The sequence below is a fragment of the Marmota monax genome, unplaced genomic scaffold (genome assembly GCF_021218885.2).
Source record: "Marmota monax isolate L192 unplaced genomic scaffold, Marmota_monax_Labrador192_F-V1.1 WCK01_AAM20220418_F8-fsc00022, whole genome shotgun sequence".
Classification (NCBI taxonomy): Eukaryota; Metazoa; Chordata; class Mammalia; order Rodentia; family Sciuridae; genus Marmota; species Marmota monax.
Genome location: NW_026695215.1, coordinates 22,543,397 through 22,565,276, shown reverse-complemented (window position 1 = coordinate 22,565,276; position 21,880 = coordinate 22,543,397). Strand labels below are relative to the sequence as shown.

The 21,880-nt window shown below is 37.1% G+C and overlaps 1 protein-coding gene and 1 pseudogene across 5 annotated transcripts in view; one reads left to right on the top strand and one right to left on the bottom strand.

Moving 5' to 3' along the window:
• Positions 1-21,859, bottom strand: part of Acad11 (acyl-CoA dehydrogenase family member 11) — an 83,061-nt gene extending 61,202 nt beyond the window's left edge. For 3 of the 5 annotated variants that reach the window (XM_046431651.2, XM_046431653.2, XM_058574905.1), the window contains exons 1-5: positions 21,356-21,629; positions 10,578-10,677; positions 9,099-9,224; positions 7,935-8,096; positions 4,868-5,032 (exon numbers count right to left, since the gene is read on the bottom strand). In XM_046431651.2, coding sequence (XP_046287607.1) covers positions 4,868-5,032; positions 7,935-8,096; positions 9,099-9,224; positions 10,578-10,677; positions 21,356-21,504 — 702 coding nt within the window. In that variant the 5' untranslated portion in view covers positions 21,505-21,629. The other 2 variants (XM_058574907.1, XM_058574906.1) reach the window with 2 other exon arrangements.
• Positions 16,638-17,794, top strand: LOC124084404 (tRNA methyltransferase 10 homolog A-like; annotated as a pseudogene).
• Positions 21,860-21,880: the final 21 nt, after the last annotated feature.

Genomic DNA, 21,880 nt, shown 5'->3' with positions numbered 1-21,880 from the left:
TGTTACTATTCTACCTAGTAATTTATAAGTAATTTTAACTGTATTAAAATGATTTGGATTCCAGAGAGATTAACTAAAGCGATTTCTACAGACCAAAAAGAAGATGACTTGGCTCAAATCCATAACAGCTGATATCCTTACATCTGCGACAGTGATTCTCCCACACCTGGAGGCTAATGAATAATGAACACCATTAAGGCCTATTTCAAATGTAAGAAACCTTGGGGCTTACTTGTGGGAATACCTTCAGACTCATATGCAAGTTACAGGAAGAAGGATGGGATATCATAAGAAGAGTCAAACCCAGGTGGTAACCAGGATGCCTTTTTCAATATCCATTTTATTATTGCCTTTTCCCATATCATGAAGTTTTATTTTATTTTTTGAGCTCATACAGACCTAGGTTAATGTTTTTCTGATCAGTTCTATTTTTTGACTGTGGAGTTTTTAAACATTGCAATGGAGATTTCACCTGTGAAAAGCTACAAGGCATTTACTATTATGTTATGTGTTGTATGTATTGTGTTATGTGTGCACACTTCTGTTTTGTGTTGTATGAATGTATGTGCGTATGTCCATATATCATATATGAGGAGCGCTCATGAAAAAATGGATCCAAATATTTTTTTTTATTCATGTGATTTAAATGGTTTAATTTAAATTGGGTAAACAGCTGTTGAGGATTGTTTTAATATGTGAACAAAAAAGAAGGTTAACAGATCTGTTTGTTTACTTTTACCTTTCCTTTTCATTATATTTAATAATTCTGTTCAGGATAATGTAAATTGTTTAGAAAATTGCTTTCTTTTAGTGCCTGCTAGAATGTTACATAATTATGTAAATTGTTTAGAAAATTGCTTTCTTTTAGTGCCTGCTGGAATGTTACATAATTTTTCTTAGCCATCATTGCCAGAATTCCTATCTTCATCCCAGTGCCGGTGAAGACAAAGATAAAACCAAACTACAGCTTCTGCGATAGCTATCACCACAAACTGTATAAACTGATGCATCAATGAATAATAACTCAGCAAGTGATGCTCAATCAAGGAGTCGATTTACTTTGGGAGGAAATGGACATATTAATAGATTCCTCTGCTTTGAACTGTTTGCAGAACTTGCCTGGACTATGTATCACTTGCATGCATTGTGAACTATCTGTTGGTGCAGCGAATTGTGGTAGTGCTGGGGTATCTTTACTGATGGTGTCATTGGTGGTACAATTTTTTCAAAAAGAGCCATCATTTGGCTTGGTGCCGTGGCATTTTGCATCCTCCTCCCTTCTGCTTGTGATGGTCTAAAATTTGGGGGGCAACAGAGGTAAGGCAAAGAAACTCACCCCCCCCCATTGGCACCAAGGCCAAATTTGGGGCCAACAGAGGTGAGGCAAAGAACCTCACCCCCCCAATGGTGCAAAGGCCTATCCACAAGTATGGCTGTATGCTGGACTGGTAGCCAATGACGGGTAAGATCCAATTACAATGGTACCAACCTAAGACAGGAGGCTGAAGCCTTGAGGTCAGTTCATCCGATGACGGGTAAGGACCATATGTAGTATTGGACAACCTAAGACAGGCACGGTCCCTAAGCCACATGCTTGTTGTTTAATTAAACAGAAGGGGGGAGTTGTTGAGAGCCACAGTTTAGTCGGAATGATGCCTGGCATTTTGCTAGAGGGAATGGTTGAAAGGTGACCCTGCTTCGGGAATAGGGCGGCTCTGGGATTAGGGCGGATCCTGCTGCCTCAGGGCGCCCGCCCACTACTTTGGAGTTCCCGTTGAGTTCTCAGTGGGGGTTCAGTGAGAATTGTCAGGCGGAGCCTGGTGGAGGGAGTGTGTTCCCGGGAAGTGTGTGTAGAGTGCCGGTAGAGTTCGGGAATAAAGAGTTGCTGTTTGAACCTACAAGGCTTTGTGGTGGCTCAGTTATTTGGTGCCCAGCCAAACTGCGGCAAGTATGTAATAAGTTTCATTATCTCTGTACATTTCACTACAAGCAAAACCTGCCACAGCCCGGCTGGCTGGGCAAAATAGCGGGGGGGGGGTGGGGGGGGGTGGGGGGGGGTGACAAGCAACCTGTGAAGGTTGATACAGCGGGGAGCCGCTTTATTGTAGGAGAGTAGAGGTATATATACCCTTAACTGATTATACACAGCTTGTTTCAATTAACATCATCCAGATACAGCAATCCTCATCATCTTAACAATTATACACAGCTTAACTCAGTTATCATGTAGATACAGCAATTACCCAAAAAGGAATCTCTATCATCTTAATGGCTCACTGGCATTACTTCATCTTAATAATTACACACAGCTTAACTTAATTAACATCATCTTAATGGCTCACTGACGTTACTTCTCAAACCACTCCTCCTAGCATACTGCCAGGCGCCATCTTGACCTGTTTGTGGCTCTCAGCAAAAACCAATTCTTTCAACATAGATTCATTCAGAATCATGTGAGCACCTGCTCTATAAATATAAAAAGACCTGTAGGTATATTCATATTCTCTCTCTCTCTCTCTCTCACTCACTCACTCTCTCTTCATCTATTATGTAGATTCCAGAGACAAAGATAAGAAAAAAATAAAGACATAATCCTTAACCTGAATAGAAAAAAAAGCTTTCTATCATATTTCTGTACATATATATAGGGGAGCACATGCATATACATATCTGTCATGTAATCCAGAGGATGATTTTGCAATTTGTGATCTTATGGGGAATAAAAAGTCTAATTCTCTACTGTGAGAATTTTAAAAAGAAGGAGAAAGATAAACTATTAACTGAAATGACATTTTAAATTTTTAAAGCTCTTAGTGTTAGTCCATAGTGAGTATCTTTTCTTCTTCAATTATTCTCATAGTTTGCCTTGTGTGATGTGTAGGCACATAGGTATATATTGTTCTTTTGCTAATTCCTGGGTATCTTTTCTCTACATCTCTATTTTGAGCTCATTAGGAGATACATTTCCTTTCCATCCCATGTTTCAGAGCACACAGTTAGTAATGAATAAATGCTAATTGACTTGGATTCATGGATTACATCCATGAAGAGTTAGCTACAATAGTTATTGGAGGCAGAAGCTATTTAAGTTTGACTTAACTAGTAATTCTGAGATTGCTGAGTATAAAGTAGAAGATATTTTCCTAACTACTAAAAAATTAAAAGGTGATGATATATATTAACAAATTAGAATTGCAGCTAAATAACTAAAATCTATGTCTTTATTGGTTGTTTCCTTTTAAGAAGAAATGTCTCTCCCAGCAATTGGATACCTTGCTTATCTGAAAATAGATGATACCTGTTCAGCTACTTTAATCCCATAAAAGATGGATTTAAAATGTGAGATTAAAGATAAAAGGGAAAAATAATTGGATATTTATAATGGTTTACCATTATGTTCAGCATATTAAAATTAAACTTTAAATATCTTAGTAAAGAACATATAATCTTTTGGGAGACCTAGGTTTGTATTTTTCCTTTCTTAAGTACAGAATAGAAAGCAACTATAGTTACATAACATATTAAGGGCTCTATTAAGAGTAGTCAAAGATAAGCTCCAAGATATTAATGAATCAAGTAATATTGACCAAGACAAGGCAGATCCTGATGTTTTAATGAGTAAGATTTTGTAATTTTCCAGGTTATAAATTGGCACTATTTAATTTTCCTAATCTTAATATAGATAGCTTAGAATCTGGAATTCATCAATGCTATTAAACAAAAGTTTATGCACACACACTTGAAGCGGTCCCCTACTTATGACTGTTAGACTTAGAATTTTCTGTCTTTATGAAATGGTGCAATGACCATATGAATTTCGATCTTTTCCTGGGCTAGCGATGTGAAGGATAGTACCCTTTTATGGTTCTAGACAGTGGCAGTGAACCACAGCTCTCCATCAGCCATGTCATCATAAAGGTAAACAACCAATACTTCCGAGCATACTGTGTAGGTAGGTCATGACATTCAGTAGGTTAGGCATGTTAAACACATATTCAATTTTTGATATTTTCAAATTACAATTAGTTTATCAGAATCTAATCCCATTACAAATTGAGAAGCATCTGTATATAATTATATATACATAATTCTAATATCCGGACTAACTTTCCTATGAAAAATTTCCTGTCCTGCTGGTAAATATGCTCACATATCCTTATAAGGATACTTTGAATAATGAAAACTATGCAATGCAACTTATGTATTTTTTCCCTGTACTCTTTTTGTAAGGAAGGAATATAAAACCCAAAAGTGTAGCATATAAGTTTACAGCAGCTTTTCCTGTTCTAAAAAAAATTTAGCATTGTGAGAAAATTAATGGACCCAGAAAATAAGAAGCAGGATTGGGGAACTGTAAATCTTTGATTTGTCTGTACCCTTTACAAAGAGTACACTGTGTACATTTACACAGGGCAAGGTTACATTAATCTCATGCAATTCTCTGAGGCCTCAAAAGAGGCTTCTGGAATTCTGCCTTCTCTGAGCTTATAATAAACAAATTAAAAATTCTTAATAGCATAGAAAAAAAGAATCCAAAGAAATGTAATGAACCAGAAGAAAGAGCAAGAACATGGATGAGCCAAATATTTTAAATAATAAATGAAAAATGTCTTTGGTAACAGTGATGTACATATAAAAATTCCAAATCCGTTTTAAGTAGTAAATTAGATACCATTTAAGATTAGAACCAGCCTTAAAGGTAGGCATCTACCTGTGCTAGAAATAATTTTTTCAAGTTTTAAGTGTGTATACATCCTGAGTTGTAGGGAAGGAGGGGAAAGCAGGGCTCCATGGGGATGTCCAGGGGGCATCTACTTGCTTTTCAATTGAGACCTACTTTAGTTATTATAAATATGGCTTACAATACCTCCTTAGGGTGGAAAATGATGTTATCTAGCTTGAAATCTCCATGAATCAAATTGCTCTCATTGTCATTATCTGGCAGGTTTTTCATTAGCCACTCAGATAGCTGTTTCATGGCAGGGATGTCCTGATGAGCTGCAGCTTGATACTGCGATGTCCAGGTTGAAACCTAAAGATATAAATATGAAAAATGATAGAGCTGAAAGTGGAATGGAAGGTTGAGCCATTCTAAAATTAAAACAAATTCATTTATCTCAAATTTTATTTTACTCTGAAAAGCTTGAGATAATGCCTATAAATGAAAAATCACATAAGTTAAAACATTCATATCAGCCTCAAATTTTAAACACTCAGGTATTGCCTATCTTCCTTCATTTTACTCTCCTAGCATTTTGTCAAAGACAAAAACAAAACAAAACAAAACAAAAAAAACCCTGGCCTAGCTGGGCTTGGTGGCTCATGCCTGTAATCACAGTGGCTTGAGAGGCTGAGGCAGGAGGATTGCAAGTTCAAAGCCAGCCTCAGCAAAAGTGAGGCACTACTTGACCCAGTGAGATCTTGACTCTAAAAAAATACAAAACATAGTCCTCCAAAAAGTGGGACTATATTAGGTATCTGCATTTATCTTTCCATTTCCAAGTATAAGGTCCTTGCTTAGCATCTGGAAGGCTCAGTGGTCGAGTGCCCCTGAGTTCAATCCTCAGTACCAAAAAAAAAAAAACCCAAAACAACAACAACAACAACAACAAAAACTGTCCTACTCATCATAGGTGTGATATAGTCTTTATCCAGGAACAACTTTGTGGAAAAAAAAGAATGTACACAAACACTCATACAAATAAATAGGCATAGACCATTTCTTAAAAGGGCACAAGAAATAAGTAGCCCCTGAAAAAGGAAATATGGAGGCTAGAAGAAAAAAGGAGATTTTGACTTTCAATTTTAATTGCCTTTCTTAAACTCCCAGAGTCTTCTAAATATACTTCAGGTATGAATAGTGCAAATACTTTCTATCATTCTTAGAATTAAAAACAAATCCACTTTTTCAGACTCCTCCAACAAGTGGGACTATATTATGTATCTGCATTTATCTTTCCATTTCCAAGTAGTCCTTGCTTAGCATCTGGAAGGCCATCTTAAGTGAAAGCCACCATTGTAAGGAAAAAGTTTCACTTTCCCACCCAAGGGCGTTTCTGAGAAAGGCTCACCACTCCTTTACACTAACCAAACTCCTCTGATTCCTGAGCTTCCCCCATAAAAGTCCCCAGAACTCAAGCCTGTTTGCCTCTCTCTCTCCTATAGAGAAGATGCCTTTATTTGTCAGCTCTGACAAATAAACTCTTGTGTGTATCTCTGCCTGGTCTCCGTCTTTTATTTCTTACTTACCCATCTGTGGTTCCTTGCTTTCCCTTCACCAAGTGTATCTCTACTCAATTTAATGCAATAGAACAGAGATCTTTATCTTTAGAGTTTTACTAATCCAGGTTTAAATTATGTTCATGCCGCTTACTTGTGTATTACTTTGTCAGTGTAAGCCTTAGTTTCCTCATCTGCAAAATGGAAGTGAAAATACCTATGTCTTAGGGTTGTCACAAAGATAAGAAAGAGAAGGTCAATAACTCATCTGGTACAGGACCTGACACAGACTAAGTACTCTCCAAAACCTAATTCTCCCTCTCTTCAGCTTTCTCCCACCCAAATTGACATGTTTACAAAGGGAAACAGCCTCCTATATATCTGGTCTTGCTTTCCCTTGATTGAAAGGCTCACTATGTCCCCTATCACTCCAAATTTCGTCTTTCTTAAAAAACTTACTGCAAAATATCTTTCCCAGAAAGTTTTTCCCATCTAAGCAATCTCAGTGCTCTGAATGACAGTGCTCTTGTGATAAGCACCAAACAATTTACTACTAGGTTATACACTCTTTTATATAATTTTCTAGTTTCATGTATTTGAGATGTACAGGTTCATGTACAGTTCTCTCAAAAATGACAAGTTTCTTTAGAAGAACCTATTTCTCTTGTTATTTTTCACAATACTCAGAAAGAATTAAACACACAGTAAAGCTTAACAAATGCCTGCTGGCACAACTTAGAAAGGGAAAACTGTTTTCCCAGTGTGGTGCACACTTGATCCTGTAATGGGTAAACTAACCCAAGCCTGGATGCAAAATAAAACCAAGAACACTGTCCTGAGAATTAGTGCCTGGGAAAGGGAGAGTTCTCCCCTTTCTAGTCAGCTCCTCTTCTGGGAACTTGATTAGCACCATGCCCTCCTACTTTTTGGATTATAAATGACTTCTGCTAGAATATAACTACTTTCCTTTGAAGTATAAAAGTCCCTGTACCAGTGGAGGCACTGGGCCCAAGGCCTCATAAAAGGAGCCAGTTCTTCCCCTTATCATTCTCTGCTTTGTAAACAAGCTTAAAATCTTGTACACAACTATGTATTGTTTGAACTAGAAAATTTATGACACTACATAGCTTATAAATGTTGTGACAAACTGGTAATGCATGCTGAGAATTTGGAGTTTGATCTCCTCTGGGCCTGCTGGTTTAAAATAAAGTTTGAGCTCTCCACTCTTTTAGAGTGCCATTTGCCATTTCTTGCCTGATTCCCACAATAATCCCAGTGATTCAGGAGACAAGACAGAATGATTACAAGTTCAAGGTCAGCCGGAGGAACTAAGCAAGACCTGTCTTCAAATAAAAAATGTTAAAAAGTGGGCTGGGAATTATTAGCTCAGTGATAGAGTGCTTTTGTAGCCTGAGCAAAGCCTTGGGTACAATCCCCATAAAATCCCCAGAGAGAAAGAGAGTAAGGGGGTAGGGGGCAGAGAGAGAGGCCGAGAGGGAGAGGGAGGGAGGAGGGACTAGGCAGAAAATATATTGTAAGTTAAAAGAAGAATCTGAAAACAGTAGCCTAAAAATAAGTCAATCTAAAGAATTATGTAAAAATAACAAATAGCAAAGTTTCAGAAAACCATATAATGATTGGTTTTTATTTTAACAAATGAACAATATTTATTTCGAGGAACTTTAAAAAGTAGGCTTTTTATACTGACACATTACCTGTCTTTTGCAGTACCCAGCACCTGGACCATATCCCTCCAATTGCATTGTCTGTAAATTCAAAGAATGCAGTCGAGCCAGTGTCTCTACCATGGCCACATATATGGCTGAGCGTTCTGCTGGGCTAACTCTGGGAAGTGTGAAGTCACGAAAGATTCGGCCCTATGGATGTGATTATAATGGGTAATTTAAATACTTGAAACCAAAACTAATACTTTGTAGAATATGTCAGAAATACATTCATTTGTGAAACATTTACTATTGTAATAGTGGTCCACTTCCAACTTATTTTTAAAATGGACATGTTTCTTTCTCTTCCTCTCGACTACTCCCTAATCTCAGGGGAAACAGTATTACCTTTCTTCCCCATTTCAGGAAGATTCATCTGTCCTAGAGTACACATCCATTTTAGGAATGAAGTAATCCAGACTTGGGGGTGGCACCAGAAGATCTCAGAAATGACTATCTCCCAAATTAACAAGTGAATTACAACTCCAACAGAGAACACAGGGAAAGTAGCTTTGAATCACCTCCTTAAAAGACCCCTGTTCCTGCTGATGGGCAGAATCACAGCTTCTGGAACAGGGGTCTCCTGTATTTTTCCTTTGCTAGCAAAGTAATAAACCTTCTTTTTTCTTTTTCCCAAACTCGCATCCTTGTTATTGAATTGGCATCAGGGACAAGGACTGAGCTTTTGGCAACAATATAAGAGTATACGTTCAGAGGGAAAATATGAAGGTGTACTAAGATGAACACAAAAGTCAAACTACTCCCAACTTGAATTTTACCAGAAACAAACTAAAAAATAATTTGAATTTATTTTATTAATGGTTTGATCTTTTCTTTGGGAAATGTGCTATCCCCCCATACCTTACAGGACAATTTGCCATTTATAGATAGCTCTTTTCTGACACCTAGAGGAAGACTTAAAAATAAGTCAATATTCTCTAATTATTAAATTAGTTCTTAGTTTATTTCATCTCTCCCTCATTGTATATGCTTAAATTAAAACAAAAATTTAAGCCTTTACAAAGCAAACCGATTAACTGATTAACAGTTGAATAAACTGTCATTTATAAATATCATAATAAAATTTCATCTAATAAATCATACTTAACTTCAAAATTAAAAATAAGAACAAATGAAATAAGATTATTAACTTACCTGCACATGTTCCATCACATAAAATTCTGTTCCAATGACAGAAGGATCATTGCAGTACAGTAAAACCTTGGGAACAGGGAAGCCAACGGAAAACAAGGCTTTCTGGACTTTATATTCTCTATCAATCTAAATACCATGATAGATTATTAAAAATTAGAAACATAGAAATTTAATAACTACTTGTAAGATAACCTTAAGGAAAGAAATCAATTATAAAACAGTGTCAACAAATAATACAGAGGATAATAGTAATAATTTACTTAACAGTAGTCTTAATATAATCATTATAATTATAAACTAAATCAGCTCTAAAAAATTATAACTTAATTAGGATAAAAGGATGGGCACAGGGTCTAATCCTGGATCTGTTATTGTGAAGGCAATAGTTTTTCACAGGTTATATCATAAAATATTCCTTTGTTCTCAGCAGTTCCCTGCTCACTGGCTTTCTCATTCTTTCATATCTCCCAAGGGAGCTTAGGTGAATGTCCCTTCTAGTGTGCAACCATAGTCTTCTAGTGTGAAGGGACCAAGAAAGTTACAATCTGCAGTTTTTCATTACCCAGCTCACAGTGGTCTTTACCCAGTAAGCTAAGCCTGGGAAGCACCTATTAAACAAGATCATATTAACATCCTAAATATGCATAGTGTTTTCACTCTTCTCCAGTATTGTGATTTATGTCCTGGCTTATTTTCTAAATATCCATAGACAATATGTATTTATGCAAAAAGGAAAACTTAGTTGTTTTTAAAAAAATTGATTGAACATAATATTTGTACATATTTCTGAGATATAATGTGATGACTCGATTCACATATACATTGAAATGATCAACTCAGGGTAATTAGAAAAACTTAGTTTTTAACAAAAATCTTTTATAATTCTCACTGCTAAGTCTAATATTTAGAGAATACATTAAAATTCTATTCAACTCTTATTTTTTGTTTTTACTTGTTGATGGACCTTTATTTAACTTATTTATTTATATGTGGTTCTAAGAATCAAACCCGCATGCTAGGTGCACTCTAATACTGAGCCACAACCCCAGCCCTCAAGTCTTTTTATCACCAAAAGATTAAAGCCTTGTAGCAAGTATACTAAAATAATTCAGCAAATAGATAGTGTTATTAGATATAATATTTAAGTATATAACAAAAACAAAACATCTAAAAAATGAGCAATACTGAAAATATTCATGGGCTCATTATATTTCTTGCCAAGTATACAGGGAGGAACCAAATTCCACAAGATGATTGTTTATCAAGATGAATGGCCTGAGATAGTCTTATATTTCAATCCCAAATTCTTTTCTAAAACAAAAGGGATAAAATTCAAGTATAATTTAATTAGAAATAAATTCATTTTTCTATTACTTATTACCCAGAAGATAACTTTTAAAAAGCAATTTAGATTATTTTTGTGTATAAAAGGCATTTACTTGTCACCAAAAAATATACCATTACATTTATGTGCCATACCTTATGTGCTTTAGGAAGAAGTGAACCTGGTGGCTTTTTCCTGAGTACATATGCTTTAAAGCCCTTCTTGAGATGAAAGGTTGGATTGGACTGCCCTGATCTAGATAAAAGCAAAGAAAAGGTGAGTTACAGGATATGTTTTCCTTCTTCAAATCCTGCGGAAATGTCAGAAGAGACAGGAAATGAAAAGGAATCCACCTGAATGTTGGAAAGGCAACAGTAGTGCTATCAGCATTTCACAGTATGTAATATACTAGTAGCTGAGAATCTATGACCCACACTAGTAGAAGAGTGGACCTCACCACCTGACTATAAATCATGTTCTGTCAGAAGTAACCCACGGCAATGTATAGATCTAAGTAAATAAAGGCTGGGAGAAGAAATTTCAGGTAATCAGTCAGAAAAGCACTAAAGGATGCTGGAACAGCTGGGTTAGTACCCTTTATTTGCCCTTGGAGAGAGAACCCCATATGTCACTAAGGCTAGCAATTAAATTCAGCTCTCTACAAAAGGAGAGATAAATGAGATCCCAGAGTGAGCAGCATCTGGGCCAGGAAAGTACAAAAGTGCCACTGGTAACTAATGGACACCAGTGCACTGGCTTTCCTCTCCAGGTGTACAATAATTCTCACATTTACTAAGGATATACACTCCAATTAACAAAACTATCCAATCTACACCTTCATTTATAACATGAGCAGTTAAGCATCACCTAACTTTTGAAGAATTTAATAGTATAAAAGAGAGACCCTGAACCAAATAAGCAAAGGAATAAATCCCAGAGGCATTAGGTAATATGAGAAATGAGGAAAAAAAATCTAAAATTTCTCCCTAGGACTCCACCCTCAATCAGGAAAGAACAATAGTGAGCCCAGACTGAATGCAGCAGCAGCTCCATCTCCTATAAGCCAGAAACATTGTTCCCAGACTCGTATTAAAGAGCAATGATCTTGGCACCATCTAATTCTATGATTATACTAGTGGCTGCTAATAGATGGGGGAGGAGGGAATTAGGCATGAGGTTTCTTTCTGAGGTGACACAAAAATGTTCTAGATTAGTTAATGGTGATTGTGAATATACTGAATCATATACTTCAAAATTGTTAAAACTGTGAACTTTATATTATATGAATTTTATCCCCAAAACATCAATTAAAAAACTGAAAACTTTTCTTCTGAGGAAATACTTACTGTGGTTCTAACAAAGGCAAAAAAAAAAAAAAATGCAGAAGCTCACCTGCACTGGAGGATTATCACTGACACTGTCAAGATAGCATGGGCTAAGTTTAACCACTGCAACCATCAGGCCTTCAGAGAATCTGGATCAGAGGTAGCCTCAATGTAAGAATGATCATCACTGAGCCAATGTTTAAGATTTGGATAAGATATCCATGCTAAAAGAAACATGTTGATCTACAACCTATAAGCACTTTTGGCTTGTCCAATTTCTATTAACAAAAATGCAATCATTACATTTAGATGTGTAGCTAGAGACCTCACTGGGTTGGAGAAGATTTTGACTAGATATCAAACTAGATTCAAAAGCTCAGAAATTACTGTAGGACTTCTTCAATAGAAGAGCTGGAAAAAGGAAAGAACCAACCCTATAAGTGTTAGTTATGTTTGCAGCTACCTAGGTGGCCATCTTGTCCCATTAAATCTTATCCCTTGTCCAGAAATAAATTTGAAAATATTCAGGATTTGCAGTTTCTCTGTGTTACTCCTTATCCATTGGCATGGAAACCACTGTTGAGCCATGATATTCTGACCAAGTACAATACGGCTGTTCACACCAAGCAGCCTCAGACCTTCACCATCTACTCTCCACAATCAATTGGTTTGTTCAGTTTTATGTGATTGAGCAATGATAAAGAATAAGAACCAACTTTGCAAACTTGAACTCTTAGGCTTCCTCCTGTATCCTCTGGATTTCCATGGATTCCAGTAACTTGATACAGTTTCCAACAGCATCTGAGACATGTTTGCTGAAGATAAAAGATCAGGAAACATGAAGATAAAAAGACCACTGACATGGTGTTTGAGAATGGACAACATTAAGTATATATGGTCATTAAGACTTAAAAGTAAAAAATGTGAATATGAGAAACAAAGAGTCAAAATATTCACCAAGAAGTTGCTCAGATCTTAGATATTTAATAGGCCCCAGTGGAAGATGAATTCAAACAGAAGATTCTTGACAAGTGCAATGGAATTATCAAATGGCTGGACAAGAATCAGATTACTGAGTAGAAAGAATTTAACATCAGCAGAAAGATCTGGAGAAGGTCCCAAACCCCACCATGTCTCAGTGACCAGAGAGCAGGCACCATGCTAGGTGCTCTACGAGCAATTTCCCTGGGAGTAGTTGCTTATTCTTCCAGAGGTGCTTCTTTTGGAACCATGATTGCAGATACAAATTAAGCCAACCAAATCACAACGAAGTTTGAACACAGTCTTGACATTTAAAGAACACTGATTTGTAAATAGTTACTTTGATGGCATTTAAAAATCATATTTAAGGTACTATGTAACATTTCCTTAGACATTTTGAATAAATATACACCATGAAAAAATTACAGTTGCATTTTATCCTTGTGGTAAATAAAAGGAAAGTGCAATTCATGTTGGATAACAAAATATTTTTAAATTGGCATCATAAAAACAAAAAAGTAAACCCAGAGCACTTAGCTTTAGACTGCTACTCCCAAGCTCCAACAACCTACGGAGATAGTCACGGAGCACTATGAAAAACAGGACCCCTTAGGATTAAGAGATAAACACCTGTTGGGGGAAATAAGAGCCAAGCTAGCTCTCTGTCTTATGGGGTTAACAGTCATACCAGAAAATTAGGAATTTAAAAGTGCATCCATCTTCAAGGCTATGGGAGTGAGATAACACACCAGGAGATGGGAAGCTGAGGAGTTAGCTCAGCCTTCTGAGATTATGTGGTCAGCAGAAATGTCAAGAAACTGGAGCCAAAGCAAAATCACTGGAAACAGTTCACTGAAACAGTACAATAGTTGGCTTCATTCTGAAAATGCTGTCAGACTTTCCCAGATGATAAGGGGCAAACCAGGGTAAAGGACAAATGCATGCACATGTGGATATCAGTCACTAAAGTAACCCACAGGAAACCTTCAACTCATTAGCATAGTAAAACAGAACCCCCAGGTGGAGACCTAAGGAGACATGATGTATGAAGAGGAGTACGGGTGCAACTAAAATCCCAACACTACATGTGACGACGTCAAGAGATCAGGTTCCTTCCTACTATGTAGATGCCATAAATGCTTACATATTCCTTTGTCCTTTGTTTGAGCCAGCTTGACACTGTTGGTCAGTGCTGTCTCCCTTCTGTCTTGAGCAGAAGCCCGTAATAAAATCTTGCCTGTGCTTAAATTCTTCTGGGTCCAGTTTTCATTTCAACCAGTTCTGGACACAAGAACCTGAGTGTAGTAATACTACCCTATCTCATTTCTTAACATAGTGCCATGGCATTGAGACCACCATGGTGGTCTTCCTCCCTGTTTTTATTCTGCAGACTTCCCAAGGGGCAGATTTTTTTTTCCAATCAGTCATCCCCTGGGTCTGGAGATGTAGTCTGCATCCTTCTTCATTATCATTCCAGACTCTTTGCTCTCTCCAGTTTCATGTCATGAGATTCCGCTCCCACATTGGGCACTAGGACTCTGAAAAGGGGCGGGTCTCCCTACTTCACCCCTTCTCAGCAGGAAGCAGCCAGACTTGGTATTGACACCTCAATTCATTATCCTCTTTCAGAGTCTGGAATGAAGGATATGGAAAACAACAACCCCCAAGGAGAAAGGAGGACAATGGGCTCTGGACTCTGGACTTTCATCCTTTCCCAGCAACAAATGGGCTTTGAACTTTTGCAATTGTTTTCCTGATTTAGGCTTTTAACTTGCACAACTGTTCCCTCTGACTGCCCAAATGATGCACTCTGCAAATGATTCAAACCTCACTTGGTTCCGCCGGGAGTGATATCTCAATAAAGCCTGTTCAGCGGCCCTTTTAAATCTGCCAACTTTGGTTGCTGCCTGCCCAGCCTGATCTGACAGTAAGCATTTCTCTCATCTATTTTTCTACTCACTTTGGCTTGTACCTCAATCCATTGATCCTACTTCTTTTCACTCACTTCCCCCCACCACATCCTTCCTTAACTAGCCTACATTTAATGGTAAATCACATAACCATTACCTTGATGCACCTTCAATACACTTGCCCTTTTCTTACTTCATGGTATTTGCTTGTAAAAATCCCCATCCTAATTAAATCCAATTATCTGCTTATACTTATAGAATTGAAAGTAGCTAGAGAAAGAAACATATGGTCATAATTATTGATTTAGGCTAAGCTTGTGAGAAGCAGACCCTGAGTAAAAACATGTGTGGCCAAATGACTTAAGGAAGGGCTTGATAAACTAATAAAGAATTGGGAGAAACTGGTCAGGGAAGGGAAGAAAGACAAGCCAGGGTATGCTCTAAGACAAAGTTCCTAAGAGGGTAGCTTCAGCCTTAACTCCTGGGAGTGTAGGCAGGTATTGGGGCAAGAGGAGAACTCTGCAGTGTCTAATACCCTGAGAGCTGTCTTACCTTTGAAGCAAAGATGATGGAGATTTCAGACTCCTGAATCACTTGTGGTTAAGGGCCATCTTAGGCATTATAACATTCAGGACAAAGGAGGCTCAGATAGCAGAAGGACAGTTCTCCAAAAAAAGAGCCACAGCTGCTAGCTATTAAAAACCCAACAAAGCTGGTGTATACAGAAACAATAATAAAAAGAGTACCTGGGCAAAACAATAATGTCTACCAAAATAACTACTTGTCCTTCAAATTCATCACCATGAACCTCAAGGTTACCCTAATTGGCAATCATTTTTTATTAGCTCATTTATTCTCCTATGCTCTTGAATTTCATAATTTCCTCTTCCTCAAACCTCTAGCCCCTTCTCCTCCATATTCACTCTCAGCTAATTACCTAGGTGCCTAATTCAGTGAGAAACAACAATTGGATCAGAATTTCCACAAATTTACCCTACTATACCTACTGCATACAATTATCCACACTCATATTATTGTCATCTCTCCAGAGTCTATAGAAGAATGTTCACACATATGCCTAAGGATAACCCCACCTTTTATGAATTGGACTATTTTGGTCTTCATGGTCCTTGTTCCAGATATCCCTCTTGCACAATTACAAATCTCTGCCATCAGCACACAAACATGCTGTGTGTGTGTGTATGTGTGTGTGTGTTTTAAAAAGACTTTTCTTAAACCCCACTTCTCCCTCCACTTAAAACATTTCTATTTCCCTTTGTGGAAATGCTCCTTGCTCCGATTTTCTTTCTTTTGTTCTTTCTTAAACCCATTTCAATCAAACTTTCATTCCCGTATTTGCACTAGAACTACTTTTTCAAGGTCACTGATACAAACCATGATTCTCCTCTCCTCTCTGGCCTCCTCCTTCTCAGATTCCTTTGTAGGTTCCTCTTAATTCTCCAACTTCTTCATATTGGGGTGCTGTGGACTCAATTTCTAAACCTTAGCTTTACAACTCATTTTCTCTGTAATTCTTCAATCTCATGGCTTAAACACCTTCTCTATGTCAATAACTCCCAAAATTATGTCTAATTCAGACCCAAACCCTGACCTCTAGACTCATAACCAGCTGCTATACATATTCACTTGAATGTCTAAAAGCCATCTTGAAACTTAACATTCCCAAACTGAGTTCCTGACAGTCCTCCTCTAATCCATTTTTTATTACAGTCACCTCTAATTCAGTTCATGATAACCCCATACTTATAGCTACCATGATAAAAATAGAATAATTCTGTCTCTATCTTTCTCTTTCCTATGCCATATCTAATCAGTAAATTCTTCAAGATATACCTTCACCACGACCACTCTTCACATATTCTACACTCCCATGCTAGTCCACGCCACTAATCTCTCTCTACTGTAACACTGTAATACAGCTGTCTTGTGTTCACCCTTGCCTCAGTCAACTCTCAATACAACAAACAGAAATTCTGTTAAAAAAAATAATCACGGAAGCTTCCAAAGGAGGACTTGCCAGTGGTATCAAGAACACACCAGAGGCTTTCTGAATAAACTACCACATTCTCCATCACCTCAGTTTAAAACACCAAATAATGTCATTTAAAATGTCACCAGCATTTATTGAGACTTTTAATGTTGAAAAGAAGCAAGACTTAAGTGAAGATTAGGAAAGAGAGAAACCAAGATCAGATGAAGGGATTGAATCAGTATCTAAATGACAAAATGAAGAAGCTAATAACACAGAAACAATGGGAAGAACAATGAGAATTTCTCAAACAAAAGTGGAAAGAAACAAAACTCAATAGAAAGAAATTAGAGAAAATCAATAGAAAGAAATTAGAGAAACAGTGTCAACTGACATCAAACTCAGATGGAAATGACAGAAAACGTGTTGGAAGACATGCTGTTCATAGTACACTCCGCCTTATCATCAACTGTAGTTCAGAACTACAGTTCTGATTTGATGGCATGAAAGGACATTAAGAAACTTCATGAGCATATCCAACAATGCTATGCAGAAAACCAATGAGCACTGCATCCTGTGCAGTTTTACCTGACAAGCCATGAAGGCCAACTGAAAAAGAACATGGATGTAAATGACAAAGGACAGCTCAACTGGAAGGATATCTACATCAACCAGAGCATTATAATGAACTCATAATAAAAAGAACCCAATTTTCAGATTCACCCAATATACTAAAGGAATTAAATAAATCAAAGACATAGGTGATTGGAGCATTAGTGGATCACAATCATCATAAGGGATTCACATATAAACAAGCATCAGAATTTGGAAGTGATCAGGTATGGCTCCCCCTTCAAAATTTTGTGAAGAAAAGTTTTGGCAGTTAATCATGCATTTGAGATTATTCTGGGATACCTGGAAACAAGAAACTGGCAAGAAGCATTTTTCACTCTCTCACCCCAAAGGAAAGGAGCTTTTCCCATAGACAAGCAGTCTGCAATGGTTGAAGGTGGATCAGACAGTGATTCCAGTGAGGGAAATATAGCAAGAATGAACCAGAGTCACCACATAAAGACAAACAGCAGGATAAGGTACATAGCACTGAATGTACAATGCAATCCGAACCACACTAGCATTACCCATAATAAGGAATAATACCACAAACACCAATGTTCTCACTACCTTGAGAAAATTATCATGTCTTTGAAACCCTCTGTAAATCCTTCCTCTTTAGAATAACTACTGTCCTGAATTTTATATTTACCCTTCTTTTGAAGTTTATTTAATTAAACAATATGCTAAATGTACTTTTATTTGTCCATGACTTTTATTCAGTGTTGTGTACAGCTACAGCTGACTCATTTTCACTGCTGTATGGTATTCCATTATATCATTATAGTACAATGTATCCATCTATTTTACTACCAATAAACTTCTTGGGTCCTGGATTTTTGCTATTACAAACTGTGTAGTGAATGGAGTATAATTTCTCATTCTTTTGGTTGTACATGATGTGGGATCTCACCGGTCATATAGTTTTATATATACAAAGGGTAATAAAATCTGATTCATTCTTCTATCCTTCCTATCCTTATGCCCCCTCCCTTCCTTCACTCCCCTCTACCTAATCTAAAGCAACTCTATTCTTCCCTAGCCTCCCCACTTATTGTGAATTAGCCATTCACATATCAGAGAAAACGTTCAATCTTTGTTTTTTGAGATTGGCTTATTTTGCTTAGTATGATATTCTCCAACTCCATCCATTTATTGCAATAATTTCATTCTTCTTTAAGGTTGAGTAATTTTCCATCATATATATATATATGTATATATATATATATATGTATGTAATAATGATATATATATATATATATATATCACATTTTATTTACCTATTCATCTGTGGAAAGGTACCTAGGTTGGCTCCATAGTTCAGCTGTTGTGTTTTGAGCTGCTATAAACATTGATATGGCTGTTTCACTGTAATATGTTGATTTTAAGTCTTTGGGGTACAAATGGAGAAGTGGTATAGCTGGGTCAAATGGTGGTCCCATTCCAAGTTTTCTGAGGAAGCTCCATACTGTTTTCCATAATGGTTACACCAATTTGTAATTCCCACCAGCACTGTATGGGTGTACCTTTTTCCTCACATTCTCGCTCCCCTATGTTGTTTTTTTTAAAGAATTTCTTCTCTAATTCAAAGGTTTAAAAGGTCATGTATTCTAAATATTTAGTTTTGTCTTTAACAACCAAGTACACTGTCCACTTGGAGTGTGTGAAGTAGAATAAGGAGTCTAGTTTTAACTTTTTCATATGGATAATAACTATAATTGTCCCAGTATAATTTCGTTAAAAAGTCTCCCTCCACACTAGTTCTCAATGCCAGCACTGTCATATATCAAAGTTCTATAAATATTAAGTATTTTTGTGAAATCTCAAATTCATTGGTCTGTTTATCCAGCTCCATTAATACCATGCTATCTTATTCAAATTTCTGTTTTGTTGTTCTTTAGAAGTGTTTCTGTGATTGTTGACCTTATGCTCTTGCACACAAAATTTAGGATCAATCTTTCAACTTAGAGAAAAAAATTAGAATTTTAAAAAAGAAAAGTTTACAGTATTATATTTTTCTAATCATGTACAGACATCTCTTAATTTTAAAAATTCTTTTTACACATTAAAAAATCCCAATAAACATTTTCTCAACAAAGGTACTGCACAGTTTTACTAGGATGAATATTAATACATTAGTATTAATATTAATATATAACCCAATATTAAAATTCATACATTAACACACACACTCAAGATTGAATCCCATGTGGTTTGCCACTTAGTTACAACCCTAGATATTTATGTGTGTGTGTGGTGATGGGGATTGAACCCATGGAAAGGCAAGCACTCCACCAATTGAGCTATATCCCCAACCCTCCCCAGTCCTTTTTTATTTTTGAGATAAGGCCTAAATTATTGAGGCTGGCCTTAAACTTATAATCCTCCTGCCTTAGCCTTCCAAATAGCAGGGGTTACAGGAGTATGCCACAATGCCTGGCTGGTAATTTATATTTTTGATGCTCTTATTAATCATAGCTTTTTGACAATTCCTTTTTAACTCTTGGTAAAGTACAGAAACACAATGCATTTGTTTACTGAACTTTCATAACTATTATCTGTGTAGATTATTACTTCTTTAATCCATGAATGTTTCTAAATGTGTATTTGTTAGCTGTTTTTTTTTTTTTCCGTTAAAGTTTTGGCACTTATTTTCTAAAAATGTGTTTTGTTTTTTTTTTTCAAAAAAAGATACTTCAGAATTATTGAGGTTTCCATTGTGGCTTAATGTGTCTTTAACTGTTATAAAATTTTTCATGTGTTCATCTGGTGTGGGATCCAGTTCCATTCGTATGTATAAAATCAAGTTCCAAAGTAATTTCTATACCACAATTAATTTTAGTTAATAAGTATGATTATGGTTTAAGATTCAATTTAATTCAGAATTAGTACTCTACAATCCTAGGTGAATATTATTATTCCTTTTTGTCAAAACAGGACTTGGTGTTCAAAGGGCAATTGATTCAAATTCTTGTGACCAATAGTAATTGAACTTTGACCCACTTTAGTTTGTTTACATCATAAATCTTCTAGGCCAGAGACTACAGCTATTCTTTATTCCACCTCTCCTTTATTTCCCAATGTCTATTAAGACATGGGGGTTTTAAGTTTTTATACCCCAGACTCTCTCTGATTCATCTCCTTTATTTCCATTTTTACTGAAATCAGTAGTCAAAGAATATAAACACCAATGATAAAATGCTAGTGTTATTGCAAAGTTTACACCCTTTCACCCACATTACTTCATTGTATTACCAAGGCTAACTAGAACAGGCAAATGTCACAAAAGAAAACTTGTTCTCAAGGTTATGTAATATATTTAAAATTCCCACGTAGTAAGTGGCAGATCAAGTTTTTTTGGAACTTAGGAGTCTTTCTACAGTGCCCTGTTTATAAAAATGCAATTAAAAAAAATTTTTTTTAGTTGTAGATGAACACAATACCTTTATTTTGTTTAGTTTTTTTATGTGGTGCTGGGGATCAAACCCAATACCTCACGCATGCTAGGCTAGCACTCTACCACTGAGCCACAACCCCAGCCCTAAAAGTACAATTTTAAAATAAAGTTTTAAAAAGTTTAAAACGGTATTCTCTGGATCAGCTCTTCAAGTTTTATTTCCTGGGTTCAGAAACTAAGGCCCAAAGCGGCGCTATAACTTGCCAAGTGAAGACATTAGTAGCTGTTGTAGCCTCCAGGTGGTACCCCTAACTCTGCCCCCAAGAAATATGGCCAATTAAACGTAATTACACCGGCTTCTCAAAAAAAAAAAAAAAAAAAAAAAAAAGTCTTATGGTTGTGGCACAAAAGGCCAGAGAAAGTAACTAAATTTCTCACTGTACTTCCAGCCTCTACTACTTCAGTGAGTAAATCCTTGAGTCACATAATTTCAATCTTGAACAAAATTTCCAGTGGGCAATGTTATGGCAAATGTTACGATGCTTCCGGTACTGCCCTCGAATTGGGACCAGCCCGAATTGGAATTCTGGAACAGACAATAAGCAGTCCCTGCCTGCAGGATGCGTCACTGCAGAAAAAGAAATCGGGATGGGGTAAATTGGAAGGGCCAAAGGAAAGAAAGCACAATGCACAGATCTGTTCCTGCTGCATCAGATACCTGTACTGAGTAATGGTCAACGTAGCTCCGGGCTGTGCCCCGAAGCCAGGCAAATGACGGTTTAGGTAAGCATCCAAGGACTTGCAGTCTAACTGGTGCTGGGGCAGCACTTCTGCGGTCTCGGGCTCGTGGGCAGCATCCGTCCCCATGACTGTCGCCGAGCTGCAAGCCACAGACTAGGCCCGGACAGGTTCTGGAGTGCCAAGGTTCCCCACAGGTTGCAGCAACTACACTTCAGGACTTGGGGGCGAGGCCGGGTGGGGCCTGGCTCTAGCCAATCACACACCTTAGGGCTCCATTACGGCGCTAGGCCGGCCCGCTGAATCTGGCGACTTGAGAAATACCGAAAGCACCCATGTGTGCTCGAATTTTAAAATTCCTGTCAGTGCCAGCGTTGGAAGGGCTCGGTTTTAAAGAAAGTAAAACCGTAGTTACAGGTGCGAGCGAACAAGGATGTAGGAGTCCCTCCCAGCCGATTTACTGCACCTGCGTGCGGAAGACCTCTAGGGTCCGGTTCAGAAAAGA